This window comes from Bos taurus, chromosome X (genome assembly GCF_002263795.3).
Source record: "Bos taurus isolate L1 Dominette 01449 registration number 42190680 breed Hereford chromosome X, ARS-UCD2.0, whole genome shotgun sequence".
NCBI lineage: Eukaryota > Metazoa > Chordata > Mammalia > Artiodactyla > Bovidae > Bos > Bos taurus.
In genome coordinates this window covers 35586341-35611247 of record NC_037357.1, presented here as the reverse complement: position 1 = coordinate 35611247, position 24907 = coordinate 35586341, and the positions used below count along the sequence as shown (strand labels likewise).

At 38.2% G+C, this 24907-nt stretch overlaps 1 protein-coding gene across 1 annotated transcript in view; it reads right to left on the bottom strand.

Moving 5' to 3' along the window:
• Nucleotides 1-8356: 8356 nt before the first annotated feature.
• The window catches only part of TMLHE (trimethyllysine hydroxylase, epsilon), a 51096-nt gene continuing 34545 nt past the window's right edge, over nt 8357-24907 (bottom strand). Inside the window, exons 5-8 of the mRNA NM_001076064.1 lie at nt 21851-21970; nt 12309-12545; nt 9370-9508; nt 8357-8579 (exon numbers count right to left, since the gene is read on the bottom strand). Of these exons, the coding sequence (NP_001069532.1) occupies nt 8448-8579; nt 9370-9508; nt 12309-12545; nt 21851-21970 (628 nt within the window). The 3' untranslated portion in view covers nt 8357-8447. The remainder of the gene's footprint in view (nt 8580-9369; nt 9509-12308; nt 12546-21850; nt 21971-24907) is intronic.

The window sequence follows — 24907 nt, the reverse complement described above, 5'->3', positions numbered from 1 at the left end:
TAAGTCTTAAGGAAATCAATCCTGAATACTTGTTGGAAGAACTAATGTTGAAGCTCCAGTATTTTGTCATCTGATGGAACAGTCAACTCATTGGAAAAGCCCCTGATGCTTGGAAAGATTGAGGGTAGAAGGAGAAGAGGACGTCAGAGGATATGTCTGGATGGCATCACCAATGCTATGGACATAAACTTGGGCAAACTTCAGGAGATGGTCAGGGACAGGGAGGCCTGTTGTGTGTCACTCCATGACTGGGTGACTGAACAACAACACAATGGTAATTTTATGTTTCTTTTATTGAGGAACTGCCCACCTCACTGATTTCCACAGTGGTCTGCCATTTTTGCATTCTCAACAAGCAGTGAATTAGGGTCCCAGTTTGTCCACATCTTCTCCAAAACTTGCTATTTTTTGTTTGTTTTGCTTGTAATAACCATTGTAGTGGGTGTGAAGTGGTATCTCATGGTGATTTTTATTTGCATTTCTTTAATGGCTAAATATCAATAACCTCAGATATGCAGATAATACCACCCTTATGGCAGAAAGTGAAGAACTAAAGAGCCTCTTGATGAAAGTGAAAGAAGAGAGTGAAAATGTTGGCTTAAAGCTCAACATTCAAAAAATTAAGATTATGGCATCTGGTCCCATCACTTAATGGCAAATATATGGGGAAACAGTGAAAACAGTTGTTGACTTTATTTTGGAGGGCTCCAAAATCACTGCAGATGGTGATTGCAGCCATGAAATTAAAAGGCACTTACTCCTTGGAAGGAAAGTTATGACCAACCTGGATAGTGTATTGAAAAGCAGAGACATTACTTTGCCAACAAAGGTCTGTCTAGTCAAGGCTATGGTTTTTCCAGTGGTCATGTATGGATGTGAGAGTTGAACTATAAAGAAAGCTGAGTGCTCAAGAGTTGATGCTTTTGAAGTGTGGTGTTTGAGAAGACTCTTGAGAGTCCCTTGGACTGCAAGGAGATCCAACCAGTCCATCCTAAAGGAGATCAGTCCTGGGTGTTCACTGGAAGGACTGATGTTGAAGCTGAAACTCCAATACTTTGGCCACATCATGTGAAGAGCTGACTCATTTGAAAAGATTCTGATGCTGGGAGGGACTGGGGGCAGGAGGAGAAGGAGATGACAGAGGATGAGATGGCTGGATGGCATCACTGACTCAATGGACATGGGTTTGGGTGGACTCTGGGAGTTGGTGATGGACAGGGAGGCCTGGTGTGTTGTGGTTCATGAGGTCGCAGAGTTGGACATGACTGAGCGACTGAGCTGAACTGAATGGCTAAAGATATTGAGCATCTTTTCTTGTGCTTCTTGGACATTTGCACCTCTGCTTTGGAGGAAGGCCTACTCAAGTCCTTTGCCTGTTATTTAATTAGGTTGCTTATCTTTTTATCATTAACTGGTAATGGTTCTTTATGCATTCTGGAAAGTACACTCATCAGATTTGCAAATGTTTCTCCTATCGTGTGGATTGTCCTTTCAATTTCTTTTATTTTTAAGCCAGACAGAAAGGAGAAATACTGTATGACATCCCTTATAGGTGGGATCTAAAAAGAAATGACACAAACGAACTTACTTTTAAACAGAAAGAGACTCACAGACTTAGAAAATTAACTTATGGTTGCCGAAAGGAAGGGATAGTCAGGGACTTTGGGAAGGTCATTTACACACCGCTATATGTAAAATGCATCAGTAATAAGGACCAATGGCATAGCACAGGGAACTCTGCTCAATGTCATGTGGCCACCTGGATCAGAGGGGAGTTTGGGGGAAAATGGATACATGCATATGTATGGCTGAGTTCCTTTATTGTTCACCTGAAACTACCACAGAATTGTTACTCAGTTATATCCCAATACAAAGTAAAAAGTTTAGACTTTGGGTAAAAAAAAAAATGTTAAAAACAGATTTTTCTATTTTTCATACCCTCTCCTGATTTCCCCTCTTTTTTTCCGAGTTTCTTCTATATCTACATTGTCAGTACATAGAGATATTACATACTACACACTATCTACTTTATAACCATAATTTAGCCTCAGTTCTTAATTGTAATTTTTTCTTTATTTACTTTTAATTGGAGAATTGCTTTACAATGTTGCATTGGCTTCTGCCATACATCAACATGAATCAGCCGTAAGTATACATATGTCCCCTCCCTCTTGATCCTCTGATCGTCCTTCCCACTTCCCACTCCATCTCATCCCTCTAGGTTGTACAGAGCACCAGATCTGAGCTCCCTTTGATATACGGTAAATTTCCACTGGCTATCTGTTTTACATGTGGTAATGTATATATTTCTATGCTACTATCTCAATTCATCCCACCCTCTCCTTTCCCCACTGTGTACACAAGTTTGTTCTCTATGTCTGCATCTCCATTTGTCGTTGTTCAGTCAATCAGTGGTGTCCCACTCTTTGCGACCCTATGAACTGCAGCACAACAGGCTTCCCTGTCCTTCACCATATCCTGCAGTTTGTTCCAACTCATGTCCATTGAGTCAGTGATGCCATCCAACCATCTCATCTCTGTCATCCCCTTCTTCTCCTGCCTTCAATCTTTCCCAGCATCAGGGTCTTTTCCAATGAGTCAGATCTTTGCAAAAGGTGGCCAAAACACTGGAGCTTCAGCTTCAGCATCAGTGCTTCCACTGAATATTCAGGGTTCATTTCCTTTAGGATTGACTGGTTGGATCTCCTTGCAGTCCAAGGGACTCTCAAGAGTCTTCTCTAACACCGCAGTTCAATGGCATCAATTCTTTGGTGCTCAGCTTTCTTTATAGTCCAACTCTAACATCCATACATGACTAGTGGAAAAACCATAGACTGACTAGACAGAACTTTGTTGGCAAAGTAATATCTCTGCTTTTTAATACACCATATAGGTTTGTCATAGATTTTCTTCCAAGGAGCAAGAGTCTTTTAATTTCATGGCTGCGCCATGAAAATATAGCAGTCACCATCTGCAATGATTTTGGAGTCCAAGAAAATAAAGCCTGTCACTGTTTCCATTGTTTCCCCATCTATTTGCCATGAAGTGATGGGACTGGCTGCTATGATCTTAGTTTTTTTGAATGAAAAAACTGGAGATCCTCTGTCCCTGCAGCAGGTCACTGCTGACTCATGCTTCTGCAGGAGACCCTCAGACACTCAAAGGCAGTTCTGGCTCAGTCTCTTGTGAGGGTCACTGCTCCTTTCCCTTAGTCCTGGTGCATCTCTATTGCTGCCCTGCAAATAGGCTCATCAGTACCATCTTTCTAGATTCCATATGCATGCATTAATATATAATATTTAGTTTTCTCTTTCTGATTTACTTCATTGTGTAATAGTCTCTAGGTTCATCCATATCATTAGGACTGACTCAAATGTGTTCTTTTTAATGGCTGAGTAATATTCCATTGTATATATGTACCACAACTTCTTTATCCGTTCATTTGTTAATAGACATCTAGGTTGCTTCCATGTCCTAGTTATTGTAAATAGTGCTGCAATTCACATTGAGGTACATGAATCTCTTTCAATTATGGTTCTCAATTTCTAGATAGAATTCTTTGATGCACCAAAGTTTTTGATTTGGATAGTGTCCAATTAATTTTTTTTGTGCTTGTGTTTTTGCTGTCATATTTAAGTAACCATTGCCTAATTCAAAGTCATGGAGATTTACATGTTTTATTACAAGCATTTTATAGTTTCATTTACATTTTCATTTACATTCTTTACATTTCAGTCTGTGATCCATTTAGTGTTAATTTTCTTTTACATAATGTGAGATTAGGGGTCCAAATTAATTCTTTTGTTTATGGATATCCTCTCATCTCACCAGCATTTTTTGAGGAGTTTAGTCATTCCTCCACTGAATGATCTTGGCACCCTTATTGAAAATCAACTATTTACAGACACATGGGATTTATTTTTGATTCGAAATCCTGAAACATTGGCCTATATGACTGCCATTATGCCAGCACCACACTTTTTAGAATTGGTATAGTCTTGTTGGAAGTTCTTAAATTAGGAAGTGTGTGTTCTCCAACTTTGTTCTTCTTTCTCAAGATTGTTTTGGCTATCTGCCTTCCTTGCATTTCCATATGAATTTTAGGATCAGCTTTTCAGTTTTTACAAATAAGCCAGGTTAGATTCTAACAGGCATAGGACTGAATCTGTATATTGCCTGTGGGATTATGGCCATCTTAACAATGTTATATGTTCATCCACTTACATGGGATGGGTTTACATTTCCTTTAGGTCTCTTTCATTTCTTTCAGCAACATTTTGCAGTTCTTAGAGTACAAGACTTGCACATTTTCTGTTAAATTTATTTCTCAGTATTTTATTACTTTTGACAATACTGTAAAATGAATTACTTTCCTAAACTCATTTTTAGTTGTTCATTTCTAGCATATAGAAAGAAGCATAATTGATTATTGCACATTGGTCTTGGATTCTGCAGCTTTGCTGAGCTCATTGCATATTTGAATAGGTTGTTGTGGATTTTTGGTGGATTCTTTATTGTTTTATGTATAAAATAGAGATAGTTTTCCTCATTCCTTTCTAGTCTGGATCCCTTTATTTTTCCTGCCTAATTATCCTGACTAGAGCTTTGAATACAATATTGAATAGAAGTGACAATAACAGACATCCTTGTCTTGTTCCTGATGCTAGAGGGAAGCCATCTACTCTTTTACCATTAAGTATGATGCTATCTTGGAGAAGGCAATGGCACCCCACTCCAGTACTCTTGCCTGGCAAATCCCATGGGCAGAGGAGCCTGGTAGGCTGCAGTCCATGGGGTCGCTAAGAGTCAGACATGACTGAGCGACTTCACTTTCACTTTTCACTTTCATGCATCGGAGAAGGAAATGGCAACCCACTCCAGTGTTCTTGCCTGGAGAATCCCAGGGATGGAGGAGCCTGGTGAGCTGCCATCTATGGGGTCGCACAGAGTTGAACACGACTGAAGCGACTTAGCAGCAGCAGCATGGTGCTATCTGTGACTTCTCCATTAGGTGCTCTCTATTAGGTTGAGGAAATTCCCTTCTATTCCTATTTTGTTGAATTCATTTTTATAAAACGGGTGTTGGATTTTGTTGAATTCATTTTTATGCAACTGGTGTTGGATTTTGTCAAATGCCCTCCCTACCCCCACACACATCTATGAGATGATCATGAGTGCCTTCCCCACATTCTATAAATATGGTATATTACATTGATTTCCATGTGTTGAACCAACATTATATTCACCCAATAAATCTCACTTGATCATCATGTATGTGCTGTACTGTGCTTCGTCACTCAGTTGTGCCCAACTTTGTGCAACCCCATGGACTGTAGCCTGTCCAGCTCATAGGTCCATGGGGTTTCTCCAGGCAAGAATACTGGAATGGGTTGCCATGCCCTCCTCCAGGGTATCTTCCCAACCCAAGGATCAAACCCAGGTCTCCCGCATTGCAGGTGGATTCTTTACCGTCTGAACCACCAATTCTGATTCTTTTCTTTCACCACCTGAGAAGTGTCGTGCCAGTTCCTTCTGGCCTCAGTGGTTTCTGATGTGAAATCCATGTAACTCTGTTTTCCTCATACGTGGAAGATATTGTTTCTCTCTTGCTGCTTTCAAGACTTTTTTCTAGGCCTTTAGTTTTCAGAAGTTTGACGGTAGTATATCTTGATGTGGATTTCTTTGGGCTTATTCTATCTAGGATTCACTCAACTTCTTCAATCTGTAGGTTTATGTCTTTTGCCACACAGAAAATTTTCGGCCATTTTTTCTTTGAATACTTTCCAGTCCCACCTTCTTTCTCCTGTCCTCTAGCACACCAATGAGAAAAATCTCAACCCTTTTGTTATATGCCCACAGGTCCCCACGGCTCTGTTTATTTTTTCCCCCACTCATTTGGGTCCCAGCCACATGTTGTGACCAGCCCTGTATGGTTCGTGGTCTTAATGTAGTTCTATTTTCAAAGGCTTTGCAATGCTATTTGGTTTGGATTCTTTCCCATTATAGTTTATTGCAAGATATGGAATATAGTTCCCCGTGCAGTTAGTAAGCTCATATATGGTAGTATGTATCTGTTAATCTCATACTTTCAACTTATTCCTCCTCCCTTTCCCCTTTGGTAACCATAATTTTGTTTTCTATGTAATTCTGTTTCTGTTTTGTAAATAAGCTCTTTTTTTTTTTTTTTTTTTTAAAGATTCCTCTTATAAGTGATATCATATACTTGTTCTGGAGAACAGAAAAATGGAGTCTTTGCCAGCAGAGCAAAGTAGATACTCTACACTATTACCATAATGATTTAGACTAGATGTCTTGTGAGTGGGGGACAGATTGTAACAGATGTGGAGGATTTTATAATTATAGTAAAGGGCTTCCCAGGTGGTAAAGGATCCACCTGCCAGTGCAGGATACATAAGATATGTGAGTTTGTTCTTGGGTCAGGAAGATTCCCTGGAGGAGAGCATGGCAACCTACTCCAGTATTCCTGGAGAACCCTATGGACAGAGGAGCCTGGTGGGCTACAGTCCGTGGGGTTGCAAAGACTCAGACACCACTTAGTGACTAAACAACAACAAATACTCTTTAATACATGAACTTAATCATCAATCCTTTGACTTAAGAGGAAAACACTTTTCATGGAAGACCCCTAAGGATTCCTATGTAGTACAATTAAAATGCAGAAATATTTGAGAACATAGTTTTGTGCCCTGGATGGGTCAATAAAATAATGTATAAATTGTTAAATGTGAATTAAGAACTTTCTGTAAACATCAGATTAGGCTCTATTCCCTGTCAGAGAATACTGACTTTGATTTGTGACTTCTATCCTCACTAATAATGCTTTTTTCCTCTTACATACATCCTAGCCTGGATTGTCTTACATCATTCTATAGCAGTCAATGTGGTTATTGTACAACTTCATTTTCAATGAAAGCCAAGAGAAAATAAATCTCACATCTATCCTTCTGTCTCTTTTTCCCTCTCTCTCTCCACATATAAAGGAAAATCATTAAAAATAAATAACAAAGTATACTTAACCCAGCCAAATCTTGGCAGTTGATATGTATAATATTTTAAGACAGAAAAAGAGAGCAGTAGAAATGGAGGAAAATATTGCATCCTAAATTCCTTCAAAAATTAAAATGCAAGTTTGGATAGTAATCTCCACTTACTGTTTTGTGTGCATGTGGGCATGCACATGTATGTGTGTATGTATGTGCATATGTGAATTATCATATGGAACCTCAGAAATCTCTAAAACCTTTGTGCAATTATCCCTCACAGAATTACCAAACTGATGGGTTTGTTCCACAGGAACTATTGTGATTTCTTAGTTTTACTCCTCGAGAGATGATTTAGAAGAGATAATTCTTCTCACAAGATAAAATACTATGTATTCAGTTCCCACCTTATCATTGAGCTTGTGCTATGAAGCAATTCCTACAATATCTATAGTTCTAGGAGACCACAGAGAAAAATTTAAGGTTTCAGTTAAACCAAGGGGTCCCTAACCAGGTGAGGAACCAGGCCACACAGCAGCAGGTGAGCAGTGGGTGAGTGAGCGAAACTTCCTATTTACAGCCTTTGCTCATTGTTGTACTTGAATTGTCTCGAAACCACACACCCCCCACTCCTGCCACCCTGGTCCAGTTCTTGGAAAAACTGTCTTCCATGAAACCAGCCCCTGGTGCCAAAAAGCTTGGGGACTGCTGCTCTGGGCCACTGGTTCTCAAAAGTGTAGTCTAAAGACACCTGGAACAGTCCCTGAGATTCTTTTAGTGGGTCTATGTATTATCAATAAAATATTTTTAATAACAATATTAAGATGATATTGCCTTTTCCATTTAATTATCTAATGAATGTACAGAAGACTTTTCCAGAGGCTATATGACATGTGATAAAGTCATCTCTCTGATGGATGTATGCTTTTTTATTCTTAAATTTTAAATATTTCTAAGTCTTCATATCTAATATAATTAGTAACAATAGATATAACCCACATCTAAGCACCTTTTGGTGTCCTCAATAACGTTTACGTGTTTAGATGTCTTAAGACCAAAAAATGTTGCAAATTTCTGCTCTAGTTAGACTCTGTTATTCCTATAATGCTCTTCTTTCTGACAGATCCTGTTGAAACAAATTTTTACCTAGTGACTATTATTGATTCTCATCAATGTGATGATTATATTTCTGAAGAAGATTGACCAAAATTACATCAAAAGATCTAAAAACCAAACGAGTCCATGTTGTAACTTGGGGAAGAGAGATACCATACGAGATGGCCTATCTCTAAGGTTTTCCTTACTAGAAAAAGGGGAGGCTTTAGTTTCACGTGATGACATGAGACAATTTGAAGTCGGTATTGACATAATATTATTCTGCTGATATGAAATGAAATTCTGATAGCCAGGGTGTCAGGTATGTTCATAATCTCAATGCCATCAATTTTAAGCCTGAAGGCCCAAGAGACGAGCAGTGTTTAATACATCATCCCTTGTTAAATAGCAGCCACAGAGTTGGCGGTAGCCTGTGAAGGATTCCCTGCCATGTAGGACACGCCAGTTGTCTATAAATAGTACCTGTGAATGGGGGAAAAAAAAAGAGAAAGGAAAAATACTCAGAACAAACACAGACCATAGGAATCATAAATCAGAAAAGATCATTTAAAATAAAAACTTTAGGTTGTTCTCTGATTACATTAAATGAGATTTTTTTTTTTTCTTTTAAGTAAACATTTGACTCCAGTACTCTTGCCTAGAAAATTCCATGGATGGAGGAGCCTGGTGGGCTATAGTCTATGGAGTCACAAAGAGTCAGACACGACTGAGTGGCTTCACTTTCTTTCTTTCTTTAAACATTTGACAACTAGGAAGTGCATAGCTCTGTATTAGGCTAAATGGAAATAACAAAGGCAACAGTAGGTAACAGGCCCTGTATCTGAGGAGGTTATATTTCTTGAGTAATTATTCTTTTATCAAAGCAAACCAGATCATTGGTTTCTTTTGTTCTTTTCTTTTAATTCTCTCTCTCTCTCAAAGAGTTAAACTGTTTCACTGTCTTACACTAAGCTAGAAATATTCTTTATCCAGAGGAAATATGAAGAGCAAAAAAAAAAAAAAAAAAGGAATCATGAAGCCAGATGGACTCTTAGGGACTATCAAGTTCAACTCCTTCATTATACAAATAGAATCATTGATGGGTAGATACTCGGGGGAGCCTGCTTCTGGGTCATTCGGTAAGTAAGTGGTAGGACTAGGGCCAGTACCCAGGACTCTCTTCTTTTTTTTCCTTTGTAACATTTTGACTCACATATTCCATAAGTCCTCACTCTTCACTGCTTAAGTGACATCTATTGAGCTTGGCACCCACCTTGCCAGGCTTGAGTTTGACCCAAAACTCATTCTCAGGCCTCCTCAACTCTCTGGTTAGAGTCCGGTGTGCTGTATACCAACGATGGACAACATCATAAGGTACAGTATTTATGACAGCCCGGTCATAGTTGTTGTACCTAAGGTGAAATTGTGAGAAAGAAAGATTTTCCCCAAAACATGTTAAAACATCTGTTGCTGATGGGGCAATTTTATATAAGGTTTTCCCTATATTCATTAGTTGTCCCATGATGATGTGGCAATAATAAGCTAATGTTCTCTCAAGACTATATGATTTTAGAGAAGAGTTCCATTGCCTGTTGACCATATTTTTTTTCCTTTGAAAAATCTGAGGGTAGGGGATAGAAGAAAGTTCTAGCTGGTTTCTACTATCTTAGAATATTATGTTTTGTTTGTTTTAATATATTTTTGGGCCATGCCACATGGTATGTCTCTCACCTCATCCAAGGATAACTGTTATACCATCATGACTTCTGTAATCACAGGTTAGTTTTGCTTATTTATAAAACTTTATATAAATGGAATACTATAGTATGTACTCTTTTGTGTCTGGCTTCTTTCATTTAATGTTATATTTATAAGATTTATCATTATTGTACCACATGTAAATAGTTCATCCTTCATGTTGAACAGAATTTTATTGTGGGACTATACCACAATGTATTCATCCATTCAAGGTTTCCCTTGTGGCTCAGCTAATAAAGAATCTGCCTGCAGTGTGGGAGACCTGGGTTCGATCCCTGGGTTGGGAAGATCCTCTGGAGAAGGGAACGGCTACCCACTCCAGTATTCTGGCCTGGAGAATTCCATGGGCCCTATAGTCCATGGGATCACAAAGAGTTGGACACAACTGAGGGACTTTTGGACATGACTGAGGGACTTTCACCCATTCATCCATTCTATTGACAGATGTGTAAGTAATTTCCAGTTTGTAACTATTACAAATAGTGCTGGAGGTTCTGGTCCATGATAGAAACAAATCTAGTTACACAGAGAACAATTCCCTATGAAAGAAATCTGGAAACTGAGTAACTCCTACATATTCGTGAATGAGAAATAAAAAACATATCAAAATGGATAGGAAAGGCTGAGACAACTCAATAATGAAAAGACAATCCAGTGAAAAAGTGGGCAAAAATCTAACTAGTTACTTAGCAAAAGAAGATATATGAATGGCCAATATGCACATGGAAATAAGCTCAACATCATCAGTCACCAAAAAATACACAGTAGAACACCAAGGAGATATCCAATATAATGGCTATAATTAATGACTAAAAACACCAAGTATTAGCAAGGATGTGGAGAAGCTACAACTTTTGTACATTGTTGACAACTGTAAAATGGAACACATTAGTAGTTGCTAATGAAACTAAAAAGTCACGTACTCTATGATCCAGCGGTTCCACTCTTAGGTATTTATATATGTGAAATGAAAACACATATCTACAACGATAGTTTTACATGAACATTGATGGCAGCTTTATTCATAATAATCCCAAACAGGAAACAGCCCAGGTGTTTATTCATAAAAGAATGGATTTGTTCCAGGATGTGAATTTCTAGAACAGGCAAAACAAATCTATGGTGGTAAAAAATAAAAACAGATGTTTCCTCTGTGTGTGTGTGTAGGGTTGGGCTGAAAAGGGGTATAAAGGTACTTTCTATAGTGATGGTAATAGTCTATATCTTGATAGGCATTTGGGTTACATAGGTGTATGCAGTTCTAAAAACTCAGCAAGTGTATATTCAGTATTTATACCAACATTGTATGTATATACATTGTATGTATATTTTATATCAAAATTAAACATCTGTAAACAAATAGTGAATGTTAGACTTAAAGTTATAAATGTTGAAGTATATTGGGAGACATATACCTTCAATGTTCTGTGCAATGTATCAAAAATAAGATTAATTTATAAACAGAAGGATAGAAACATAGATATATAGGTAATAAAGCAAGTATGTGCTGTGCTGTGTTTAGTCGCTCAGTCATGTTCGACTCTTTGCAACCCCATGGACTGTAGCCTGCCAGGTTCCTCTGTCCATGGGGATTCTCCAGGCAAGAATACTGGAGTGGGTAGCCTATCCCTCCTCTAGGGGATCTTCCCCGCCCAGGAATCAAGCTGGGGTCTCCTGCACTGCAGGTGGATTCTTTACCAGCTGAGCTACCAGGGAAGCCCAAAGCAAGTATAGTAATATCTTAATGGTAGAATCTCAGTGGTAGGTATACAAGTTTTCCTTGTAAATGCTTTCAACTTTTTTGTATTTAAAAGTTTCATAATAAAATGTTGGGGAAAATATTGAGCACCTACTCATTGTTCTAGGCAATTGAGATACAAGAAATGATGGAGGGAGAGTTTTCCAGTGGGCGCTTATCCCAGGGAAGTGATTTAGGATTTATGTAGTTCCTACTACAATACAGGGGCAACAATTTATTTTTATCTTCATAATTGTGTGTGAAGGAGCAGGCTTGAAATGAGTGGAGATGACAAGTTCAGTTTTGGATATGATGTGCTTTATGACTGTATAAGATACTAGGTGGCAATATACACAGGTCAGGAGAAATGCATAAATCTGGACAAGAGTCAAATGTGGTTATCATGCCTTTAGGCACCCTAGCTGCTTGATCACTGAGCACAATTTAATAACTGGCTTTTTTTTTTGTTTTGTTTTAAGTGTTTTCATTTTTAAATGCCATGTGAAATATCTACCCCTCCAATCTAGTGTTCCTTGGCTGTTGGCCTATTTATTATTCCATGGGAATTTTAATAAGAATAGAAATTGTACTAATAAAAAGCTATGGAATACCAATATTAAAATGTGACAGATATAGGATCTTAGGAATTTTCATTACATTAGAAAACTAATATCTGGCAAATATATTACATTGAGGGATAGTTCTTTGGTACTCACCTGATCAAATAGAGCTCTTTATTCCATGGGTAGATATTTAAGACTGGCCCAACCCCAATCATGTGGTTTTGACATTCTCCAACATTTTCAATATATTCATGCTTCAATGGCACTTTACTGAGGAGTTCAAATTCCTCAGGTGCCTTTTGAAGTACTTGTTCTGCTGCATAGAATCCATCAACTAGCAGTGTCCTGCCACCTGTTCCTTCATGCTTAAGACAGTGAAACACTTGAATGCTAAAGAAAGGAAAAATTAAATTACTCTGTTCAGTGGAGAAAAGAGAATACATAAAACTTTTAGAAAAAATATATAAAATGATTACTGATTCTACTTGTGTCATTTTCTTTTCATTAAGAAATAAATCTCATTTCCCAATTGTCTTCCAGTTGTACTTTTTTGTGTACTTTGCCATATTAATGTCACTAAGGTTTCCTTCTAAACATATTTAACATGTACTGAAACCTGTATGTGTCAGACTTGGGCAATACAGGTATGAATAAGATATAGTCTCTCTTTTAAAGAAGCCCATAGTCTATCTAGAAGAATGAACCAAGTAAGTACAAATAAAATATGATAGGCACTATAATAAAGTTGTATACAAGACAGTGGAGCCACAAAAAGAGGAAATTATTGTAGTGGAATGTTGTATAAATAAATTTTTTGAGATGTGGATGAGAACGATTTTGCTTAGTTTTAAAGAATGAGCAAGGCTTGGGCTGGAATGAGATTGAGGTGAGGAGAGGGCATTTCAGGCAGGAAAAAGGTATGACCAAACATATCAATGTAGAACAGCAAGGTATATTCAAGGAAGAGAGTGATAAGTTTCTGTTGGCTTAGCACAGAGAATCACAGGATTTTAAACTAAGATGAAAGATTAACTGGTGAGAAGCAAGATGACAAAAACATGAAAAACAACATGGATAACTGAAACTGGAGAGAAAAATACTGAGAACTTGAGCTTATAGAAAAGAGGACACATCTAAGAAATAAATGATTAGATGTGGAGGATGAAGAATAGGCAAAAATCTAGAATGACTGTAGGTTTTTCCCCTGGGCAACTTGACAAGTAATAATGCCCATTTGCCAAGAGAATGAGGCAGATGCATAATTCGATGGTAATAAGGGGCTGTGAAGGGTTGAGGAAGTCGTTCAGTTTAGGGACATTTTGAAATAATTAAGTTACATATGACTGAAAAATTAATAGGAAAAGGCAAGTCAATTATTAATGGACTGGAAACCTAAAGTAATAATTTCCAATTAACAAGGGAAAAATAAAATCAATAGTAATTTAGGGAAAAAAACAAAAATAAGGAAAAGTAAACAATGAAGTAAAATAAGTGATAAACATAAATAAAGGTAGAAGGAATAAAATCAAGGAGAATATAGGGTAAATATAATTAAAATGAATAAGGTCAGTCCTGGCTATGTTGAGCTTTCTGCAAAATTTCTAGGTTAGGATTATTTAGTAAGTGGAAGATGTTTATCTTAGAAGAGAGGTAGATTTTGTAGCTGTCTGTGAAGTGAAGTGAAGTCACTCAGTCGTGTCTGACTCTTTGCGACCCCATGGACTGTAGCCCACCAGGCTCCTCCGTCCATGGGTTTTCCAGGCAAGAGTACTGGAGTGAGTTGCCGTTTCCTTCTTCAGGAGATCTTCCTGATCCAGGGATTGAACCCGGGTCTCCTGCATTTTAGGCAAATGCTTTACTGTCTGGGCCACCAGGGAAGTCCTGTCTGTAGCTATCTGTAGGTGATGGCTAAAGCCAAGAGCACAGCAGTCATTTGGAGAGATAATTTCAAGCGAGAAAAGAAGGAGAAGGAGAAAATTTTGAGGAACAACAATATTTATGACACAGATAAAAGAAAATAAGACAGCATAGGAGACTGAGGAAAACTGACTATAGATGTAGAAGGAAAACTAGAAAAGAAAGGCTATTCAAGAAGAGGTAGAGGTTAATGGCCCCAGGATTCAAATGAGATAAAGACTGAAAGGTACACACTGGAGATGGCAATAAGTTACTTGCTGGTGACTTTGGACAGAGTAATTTTAATTGAGAGGGGGTTGGATAAACTAGCTGACTATGGGTTTGAAGAGTGAATAAGAAGTGAGAATGAAAAGATACCAAATGTAGATAATTATTTTAATAAGTCTAGCTGTGAGGGTGAGTAATAAGGTGGGGCTGTAAGTAGAGGAAGACAGAGTCAAAGGAAGTGTACAAAAATAGAGATTTAAGAACTGAGAAGTTGATAGGCAGGAGAAATCCCCAAGGAGGTTGGAAAGAATGAGATCCTGAGCAAAGGTAACTTTAGAAAGCATAAGGCATAAAACGATGATGATGATGACGACAAAGGCTAAAATGATAAGAATAATAACCAGCATTTATTGAACACCTCATATGTTCCAGAAAGTATCCAAGTGCTTTAAATATATCATGTAACTTAATCCCTGTGTGTGTGCTAAGCCGCTTCAGTGGTGTCTGACTCTTTGTGACGCCATGGGCTGTAGCCTGCCAGGCTTCCCTATCTATGGGATTCTCCAGGCAAGAATACTGGAGTGGGTTGCCATTCTTTCCTCCAGAGAATCTTCCTGACCCAGGGATCGAACCCATGGCTCTTACGTCTCCGGCACTGGCAGGTGAGTTTTTTATCACTAGGGCCACCTGGAAGCCCAAGTTAATCCCTAAGCAATACTAATTGGCAGGTTTTATTACTAGTTCCATTCTACAGATGAAAAAACTGAGGTACTGAGAAGTTCTTTTCCAAGATCACAAAGCTAATGTATATTTCAGCTGGGATGCAAATCCAGGTCTGGTTGATGCCATAGCCTGAACTCAACCACTCTCACTGTACTGCTAATGTCTTGTCTCTCCCCATTGACTAGAAAGGGTTAAATTAAAGGCACAGCTAACTGTGTACCTACAGTAGTGGTCAGAGAGAAAAGAGCTAGTCAATATTTGGACCTCAACACCTGTCCAACTGTTTCTTATCCCATTTCCTCATATTCTTCTTTCTGTGTCCCAGAGAATGAGAATGCAGGGCTGTGGGTGGTTTTGTATATTGATGACATTGAGCCAGACATCTAAAACACGTTTTATTCTACCTTTTCTGAAGCAAACATTCTTAGGTTCCAATCCTCAAAGGAAATCGGAGTAACTACAATCAACTGGATATTATCATCCTCTCGTATTGTCTTTATGAATTCATGCGTGCGTGTGTGCTAAGTCATTGCAGTCATGTCTGACTCTGTGCAACCCCATGGACTGTTGCCCACCAGGCTCCTCTGTCCATGGGGTTTTCCAGGCAGGAATACTGGAGTGGGTTGCCATGATCTCCTCCAAGGCATCTTCCCAATCCAGGGATTGAACTTGTATCTCTTATGTCTCCTACATTGGCAGGTGCATTCTTTACCACTAGTGCCACCTGGAAAGCCCTTATGAATTCATACTTATGCACGTTTTACTCATATATTTGTGCCTTGGGTTCATTATCTATATGTCGAAGATCAACAAACAACAGCAATAGCAGTAACAAAATAACCACAGAGGTACATCTAATAAGTGGCAAATGGTAGGAAAGTTAAGTATGGTATCTATCACATCAAGTAATTACCATTTCTTCTCTGTGATGAGAAAGATCTAGTCTCTGTTAGCTACTAGTGGTGATCATACTGCAGTACATAACTATCAAATCAACACAAGTACACCTCATATTTACAAAATGTTATACATCAATTATATCTCAATAAACATGGATAAAAAGTATGGCATATATTATCTTTGGCTCAATAGCTACTAAGTCCACACAAGAAGGTTATTTTTTGACCAAGAAGAAATAAAGAAGAGTCAATGTATAGTGAATAATGCAACAAATGAGATCAAAAACACTCTGGGAACTAACAGTAGAATAACGGAGGCAGAAGATAGGATAAACGAGGTAAAAAATAGAATGGTAGAAATAAATGAAGCAGAGAGGAAAAAAGAAAAAAGAATTAAAAGGAATGAGGACAACCTCACAGACCTCTGTGACAATGTTAAACGCCCCAATGTTCGAATCATAGGAGTCCCAGATGAAGACAAAAAGAAAAACCATGAGAAAATAATTGAGGAGATAATAGTTGAAAACTTCCCTAAAATGGGGAAGGAAATAGTCACCCAAGTCCAAGAAACCCAGAGAGTCCCAAACAGGATAAACCCAAGGCGAAACACCCCAAGACACATACTAATCAAATTAACAAAGATCAAACACAAAGAACACATATTAAAAGCAGCAAGGGAAAAACAACAAATAACACACAAGGGGATTCCCATAAGGATAAGAGCTGATCTTTCAATAGAAACTCTTGAGGACAGAAGGGAATGGAAGGACATACTTAAAGTGATGAAAGAGAAAAATCTACAACCCAGATTACTGTACCCAGCAAGGATCTCATTCAAATATGAAGGAGAAATCAAAAGCTTTACAGACAAGCAAAAGCTGAGAGAATTCAGCACCACCAAACCAGCTCTCCAACAAATGTTAAAGGATCTTCTCTAGACAGGAAACACAGAAAGGGTTTATAAACTGGAAATCAAAACAACAAAGTAAATGGCAACGGGATCATACTTATCAATAATTGCCTTAAATGTAAATGGGTTGAATGCCCCAACCAAAAGACAAAGACTGGATGAATGGACACAAAAACAAGACCCCTATATATGTTGTCTACAAGAGACCCACCTCAAAACAAGGGACATACACAGACTGAAAGTGAAAGGCTGGAAAAAGATATTCCACACAAATAGAGACCAAAAGAAATCAGGAGTAGCAATACTCATATCAGATAAGATAGACTTTAAAATAAAGGCCATGAAAAGAGACAAAGAAGGACACTACATAATGATCAAAGGATCAATACAATAAGATATAGCAATTAAAATATATATGCACCCAACATAGGAGCACCGCAATGTGTAGGGCAAATGCTAACAAGTATGAAAGGGGAAATTAACAGTAACACAATGATAGTGGGAGACTTTAATACCCCACTCACACCTATGGATAGATCAACTAAACAGAAAATTAACAAGGAAACACAAACTTTAAATGATACAATAGACCAGTTAAACCTAATTGATATCTATAGGACAGTTCACCCCAAAACAATGAATTTCACCCTTCTCTCAAGTGCACATGGAACCTTCTCCAGGATAGATCACATCCTGGGCCATCAACCTAGCCTTGGTAAATTCAAAAAAATTGAAATCATTCCAAGCATCTTTTCTGACCACAATGCAGTAAGATAGATGTCAATTACAGGACAAAAACTATTAAAAATTCCAACACATGGAGGCTGAACCACATGCTGCTCAATAACCAACAAATCACAGAATAAATCAAAAAAGAAATCAAAATATGCATAGAAACGATTGAAAATGAAAACACAACAACCCGAAATGTATGGGACACTGTAAAAGCAGTGCTAAGGGGAAGGTTCATAGCAATACAAGCTTACCTCGAGAAACAAGAAAAAAGTCAAATAAATAACTCTACACCTAAAGCAACTAGAAAAGGAAGAAATGAAGAACCCCAGGGTTAGTAGGAGGAAAGAAATCTTAAAAAGTAGGGCAGAAATAAATGCAAAAGAAACAAAAGAGACCATAGCAAAAATCAACAAAGCCAAAAGCTGGTTTTTTGAGAAGATAAATAAAATTGACAAACCATTAGTCAGACTCATCAAGAAACAAAGGGAGAAGAATCAAATCAAAATTAGAAATGGAAATGGAGAGATCACAGCAGACAATACAGAAATACAAAGGATCATAAGAGACTACTATCAGCAACTATATGCCAATAAAATGGGCAACGTGGAAGAAATGGACATATTCTTAGAAAAGTACAACTTTCCAAAACTGAACCAAGGAGAAATGGAAAATCTTAACAGACCCATCACAAGCACAGAAATTGAAACTGTAATCAGAAATCTTCCAGCAAACAAAAGTCCAGGACCCAAGCCTTCACAGCTGAATTCTACCACAAATTTAGAGAAGAGCTAAGACCTATCCTACTCAAACTCTTCCAGAAAATTGCAGAGGAAGGTAAACTGCCAAACTCATTCTATGAGGCTACCATCACCCTAATACCAAAACCAGACAAAGATGCCACCAAAACAAAACTACAGGCCAGTATCACTGATGAACATATATGCAAAAATCCTTAACAAAATTCTAGCAAACAGAATCCAACAACGTATTAAAAAGATCATACATCATGACCAAGTGGGCTTTATCCCAGGGATGCAAGGATTCTTCAATATCTGCCCGCAAAGCCATCAACATAATATACCACATTAACAAATTGAAAGATAAAAACCATATGATTATCTCAATAGATGCAGAGAAAGCCTTTGACAAAATTCAACATCCATTTATGATAAAAAAAACCTCCAGAAAGCAGGAATAAAAGGAACATAGCTCAACATAATAAAAGCTATATATGACAAACCCACAGCAAACATTATCCACAATGGTGAAAAATTGACAGCATTTCCCCTAAAGTCAGGAACAAGACAAGGGTGCCCATTCTCACCACTACTACTCAACAGAATTTTGGAAGTTTTGGCCACAGCAATCAGAGCAGAAAAAGAAATAAAAGGAATCCAGGTTGGAAAGGAAGAAGTAAAACTCTCACTCTTTACAGATGGCATGAACCTCTACATAGAAAACCCTGAAGACTCCACCAGAAAATTACTAGACCTAATCAATGAATATAGTAAAGTTGCAGGATATAGCATTAACACAGAGAAATCCCTTGCATTCCTATACCCTAACGATGAGAAAACAGAAAGAGAAATTAAGGAAACAATTCCATTCACCATGGCAACAAAAAGAATTAAATAGTTAGGAACATATCTACCTAAAGAAACAAAAGACCTATATATACAAAACTATAAAACACTGATGAAAGAAAGCAAAGAGGACACAAATAGATGGAGAAATATACCATGTTCATGGATTGGAAGAATCAATATAGTGAAAATGAGTATACTACCCAAAGCAATCTATAGATTCAATGCAATCCCTATCAAGCTGCCAACGGTATTTCTCACAGAACTAAAACAAATAATCTCACAATTTGTATGGAAATACAAAAAACCTGGAATAGCCAAAGCAATCTTGAGAAAGAAGAATGGAACTGGAGGAATCAACCTGCCTGACTTCAGGCTCTACTACAAAGCTACAGTCATCAAGACAGTATGGTACTGGCACAAAGACAGAAATATAGATCAATGGAACAAAATACAAAGCCCAGAGATAAATCCACGCACCTATGGACACCTTATCTTCGACAAAGGAGGCAAGAATATACAATGGAGAAAAGACAATCTCTTTAACAAGTGGTGCTGGGGAAACTGGTCAACCTCTTGTAAAAGAATGAAACTAGAACACTTTCTAACACCATACACAAAAATAAACTCAAAATGGGTTAAAGATCTAAACATAAGACCAGAAACTATAAAACTCCTAGAGGAAAACATAAGCAAAACACTCTCCGACATAAACCACAGCAGGATCCTCTATGACCCACCTCCCAGAGTAATGGAAATAAAGCAAAAATAAACAAATGGGACCTAGTTCAACTTAAAACCTTTTGCACAACAAAGGAAACTATAAGCAAGGTGAAAAAACAGCCTTCAGAATGGGAGAAAATAATAGCAAATGAAGCAACTGACAAAGAATTAATCTCAAAAATATACAAGGAACTCCTGTAGCTCAATTCCAGAAAAATGAGCGACCCAATCAAAAAATGGGCCAAAGAACTAAACAGACATTTCTCCAAAGAAGACATACAGATGGCTAACAAACACATGAAAAGATGCTCAACATCACTCATTATCAGAGAAATGCAAATCAAAACCACAATGAGGTGCCATTTCACACAAGTCAGAATGGCTGCTATCCAAAAGTCTACAAGCAATAAGTGCTGGAGAGGGTGTGGAGAAAAGGGATCTCTCTTACACTGTTGGTGGAAGTGGAAACTAGTACAGCCACTATGGAGAATAGTGTGGAGATTCCTTAAAAAACTGGAAATAGAACTGCCTTATGGCCCAGCAATCCCACTGTTCAGCATACACACTGAGGAAACCAGAATTGAAAGAGACACGTGTACCCCAATGTTCATCACAGCTCTGTTTATAATAGCCAGGACATGGAAGCAACCTAGATGTCCATCAGCAGATGAATGGTTAAGAAAGCTGTGGTACATATACACAATGGAATATTACTCAGCCATTAAAAAGAATACCTTTGAATCAGTTCTAATGAGGTGGATGAAACTGGAGCCTATTATACAGAGCGAAGTAAGCCAGAAAGAAAAACACCAATATGGTATACTAACACACATGTATCGAATTTAGAAAGATGGTAACGATAACCCTATATGCGAGACAGCGAAAGAGACACAGATGTATAAAACAGTCTTTTGGACTCTGTGGGAGAGGGCGAGGGTGGGATGATTTGGGAGAATGGCATGGAAACTTGCATATTATCGTATGTGACACGAATTGCCAGTCCAGGTTCGATGCATGGGACAGGGTGCTCGGGGCTGGTGCACTGGGATGACCCAGAGGGATGGGATGGGGAGGGAGGTGGGAGGGGGGTCCAGGATGGGGAATACATGTACACTGTGGCAGATTCATGTCAATGTATGGCAAAACCACTACAATGTTTTAAAGTAGTTAGCCTCCAATTAAAATGAATGAATTTATTTGAAAAAGGTTATTTTTCATTCACTTTTTCCCTCCAACTTCTTGTAAATTGGATTCAAATTCCTCTTAATACCATACCCAAAGCAGCTATGTTTAGACTCTTTACCCCTTTGCAATATAATTGCAAGGAGATCCTGCAACTGCAAGGAAATCCAACCAGTCTATCCTAAAGGGAATCAGTCCTGAATATTCATTGGAAAGACTGAGGCTGAAGCTGAAACTCCAATACTTTGGCCACCTGATGCGAAGAGCTGACTAATTTGAAAAGACCCTGATGCTGGAGAAGACTGAAGGCAGGAGGAGAAGGGGACGACAGAGGATGAGATAGTTGGATGGCATCACAGACTCAATGGACATGAGTTTGAGTAAACTCTGGGAATTGGTGATGGACAGGGAGGCCTGAAATGCTGCACTCCATGGGATCACAAAGAGTCAGACAAGACTGAGCGACTGAACTGAACTGAACTTGCAATATCATAACTAAATATGAAAAACTGTACAAATTCCCAAACCAACAGTTAATCAATACATTTTTTGTAAATTATTTGCAATCACTTTGATAAAAATGTAAATTAAACAAAATTAAGATCCATTCATGTAGTAAGGTAGATTTTCAATCATTTAAAAAATTTTTATTCCTATGAGACTTTAAAAATGATATTTCTAAGGAGAAAAGAGATAATTATGTAAGTAAGCAGCAGCAAGTATGATGTTAATTCAAATAAAACAGAAAATGATTAAGAAAGTATTCAAGACCATCACATTTAATGATCTCACTTTGGAAAATTCTAATCCACCTACCCACAGGGCTCTTGAAAATAGGTGGTGTCAGTGTGCCGATCCAGAGCTAGCTTGGTGTATGCAGTGTCACCTCTGGAGAAGTCTGAAGTGAAAAACCACATCCTTCCATAGATGGTTTCTCTGTCAAATGTAGCATAGGAAGACCTTTTAGCTATTTGAAATTTTCATTCTTGTAATTCAAGACTCTTTACAATACTTTTTTTATTTACAAATAAAAATACAATTTTTTTTTTGGTTCAGATATCCAACTATAAAGTAAAGAAATCAGTTGAACTCATCACCCATCTTAATGAGCCCACCACTGAGTAATATTCTAGGAAGCTGCGGGGAATTAGTGGAAGGATAATGTAGACAGAAAATAGGGAACCATCTCACTCTGTTTATGTGTCTGCTTTGAACAGCTTTCAGGTTCACATTTCTGTCCTGCACTCACCTTCCTCACATAGAAAAAGATGTTTTTGGGTAGCTGCTTTTAGAACTGATTAATGTAGATCTTCAGCCACCTTTTAGACATGGAAGAATAAAAAAAAGAGAAAAGAATAGTTTATATTAGCAAGTATTTAGTGAGACTTGCTGTATCACTGTATCTCTCCTTGAGATATAGACATCATAGGTAAATGACCCAGCATACTATCTGCTACACAATGAGCTATATCTGCTTTTTATGAAATAAAAGGAAAATATTAACTATGACAAAGTCAGTTTATGTATCATGTAGTACTACAGAAGATAAACCTATATACTACCTAGAAATGCAATGGAAAAAACTTTGTACTTAAGATCAGAAAACCTGAGCTCTTTTGAATTCCAGTTCTACTGCTTACTAGCAGAGCAATTCTGGTCCAGGCACTTAACATATCTGATCCTCAAGTGCCTCATCAGTAGAACAGGAGATAAAATACATGCTTATCAGGACTACTATACTAAACAATTGAAATCATTGATGTGAATATGTTGGTTAAATGCTGTACAGTATCAGTTCAGTTCAGTCGCTCAGTTGTGTCTGACTCTTTGTGACCCCATGAATCGCAGCAAGCCAGGCTTCCCTGTCCATCACCAACTCCTGGAGTTCACTCAAACTCATGTCCATCGAGTCAGTGATGCCATCCAGCCATCTCATCCTCTGTCGTCCCCTTCTCCTCCTGCCCCCAATCCCTCCCAGCATCAGGGTCTTTTCCAGTGAGTCAATTCTTCGCATGATGTGGCCAAAGTATTGGAGTTTCAGCTTTAACATCAGTTCTTCCAATGAGCACCCAGGACTGATCTCCTTTAGAATGGACTGGTTGGATCTCCTTGCAGTCCAAGGGACTCTCAAGAGTCTTCTCCAACACCACAGTTCAAAAGCATCAATTCTCCCTCTCCCACAGAGTCCATAAGACTGATCTATACATCAGTGTCTCTTTTGCTGTCTCGTACACAGGGATGCTTGGGGCTGGTGCACTGGGACGACCCCGAGGGAGGGTATAGGAGGGAGGAGGGAGGAAGGTTCAGGATGGGGAACAGAGGTATACCTGTGGTGGATTCATTTCGATATTTGGCAAAACTAATACAATATTGTAAAGTTTAAAAATAAAATAAAATTAAAAAAAAATAAAGCATAAATTCTTTGGCGCTCAGCTTTCTTCACAGTCCAACTCTCACATCCAAACATGACCACTGGAAAAACCATAGCCTTGACTAGACAGACCTTTGTTGGCAAAGTAATGTCTCTGCTTTTTAATATGCTATCTAGGTTGGTCATAACTTTCCTTCCAAGGAGTAAGAGTCTTTTAATTTCATGGCTGCAATCACCATCTGCAGCGATATTGGAGCCCCCCAAAAATAAAGTCTGACACTGTTTCCACTGTTTCCCCATCTATTTCCCATAAAGTGATGGGACCAGATGCCATGATCTTAGTTTTCTAAATGTTGAGCTTTAAGCCAACTTTTCCACTCTCCTCTTTTAATTTCATCAAGAGGCTTTTTAGTTCCTCTTCACTTTCTGCCATAAGGGTGGTGTCATCTGTATATCTGAGGTTATTGATATTTCTCCCGGCAATCTTGATTCCAGCTTGTGCTTCTTCCAGCCCAGCGTTTCTCATGATGTACTTACTCAGCATATAAGTTAAATAAGCAGGGTGACAATATACAGACTTGCTGTACTCCTTTTCCTATTTGGAACCAGTCTGTTGTTCCATGTCCAGTTCTAACTGTTGCTTCCTGACCTGCATATAGGTTTCTCAAGAGGCAGGTCAGGTGGTCTGGTATTCCCATCTTTCAGAATTTTCCACAGTTTATTGTGATCCACACAGTCAAAGGCTTTGGCATAGTCAATAAAGCAGAAATAGATGTTTTTCTGGAACTCTCTTACTTTTTCAATGATCCAGCAGATGTTGGCAATTTGATTTCTGGTTCCTCTGCCTTTTCTAAAACCAGCTTGAACATCTGGAAGTTCACAGTTCACGTATTGCTGAAGCCAGGCTTGGAGACTTTTGAGCATGACTTTACTAGCATGTGAGATGAGTGCAATTGTTAGGTCCATACAATTTCTGTCCTTTATCGAGCACATCTTTTCAGGAAATGTTCCCTTGGTATCTCTAATTTTCTTGAAGAGATCTCTAGTCTTTCCCATTCTGTTGTTTTCCTTTATTTCCTTGCATTGATTGCTGAGGAAGGCTTTCTTACCTCTCCTTGCTATTCTTTGGAACTCTGCATTCAGATGCTTATATCTTTCCTTTTCTCCTTTGCTTTTCACTTCTCTTCTTTTCACAGCTATTTGTAAGGCCTCCCCAGACAGCTATTTTGCTTTTTTTTCCTTTTCCATGGGGATGGTCTTGATCCCTGTCTCCTGTACAATGTCACGAACCTCCGTCTATAGTTCATCAGGCACTCTATCAGATCTAGTCCCTTAAATCTATTTCTCACTTTCACTGTGTAATCATAAGGGATTTGATTTAGGTCATACCTGAATGGTCTAGTGGTTTTCCCCACTTTCTTCAATTTAAGTCTGAATTTGGCAATAAGGAGTTCATGATCTGAACCACAGTCAGCTCCGAGTCTTGTTTTTGCTGACTGTAT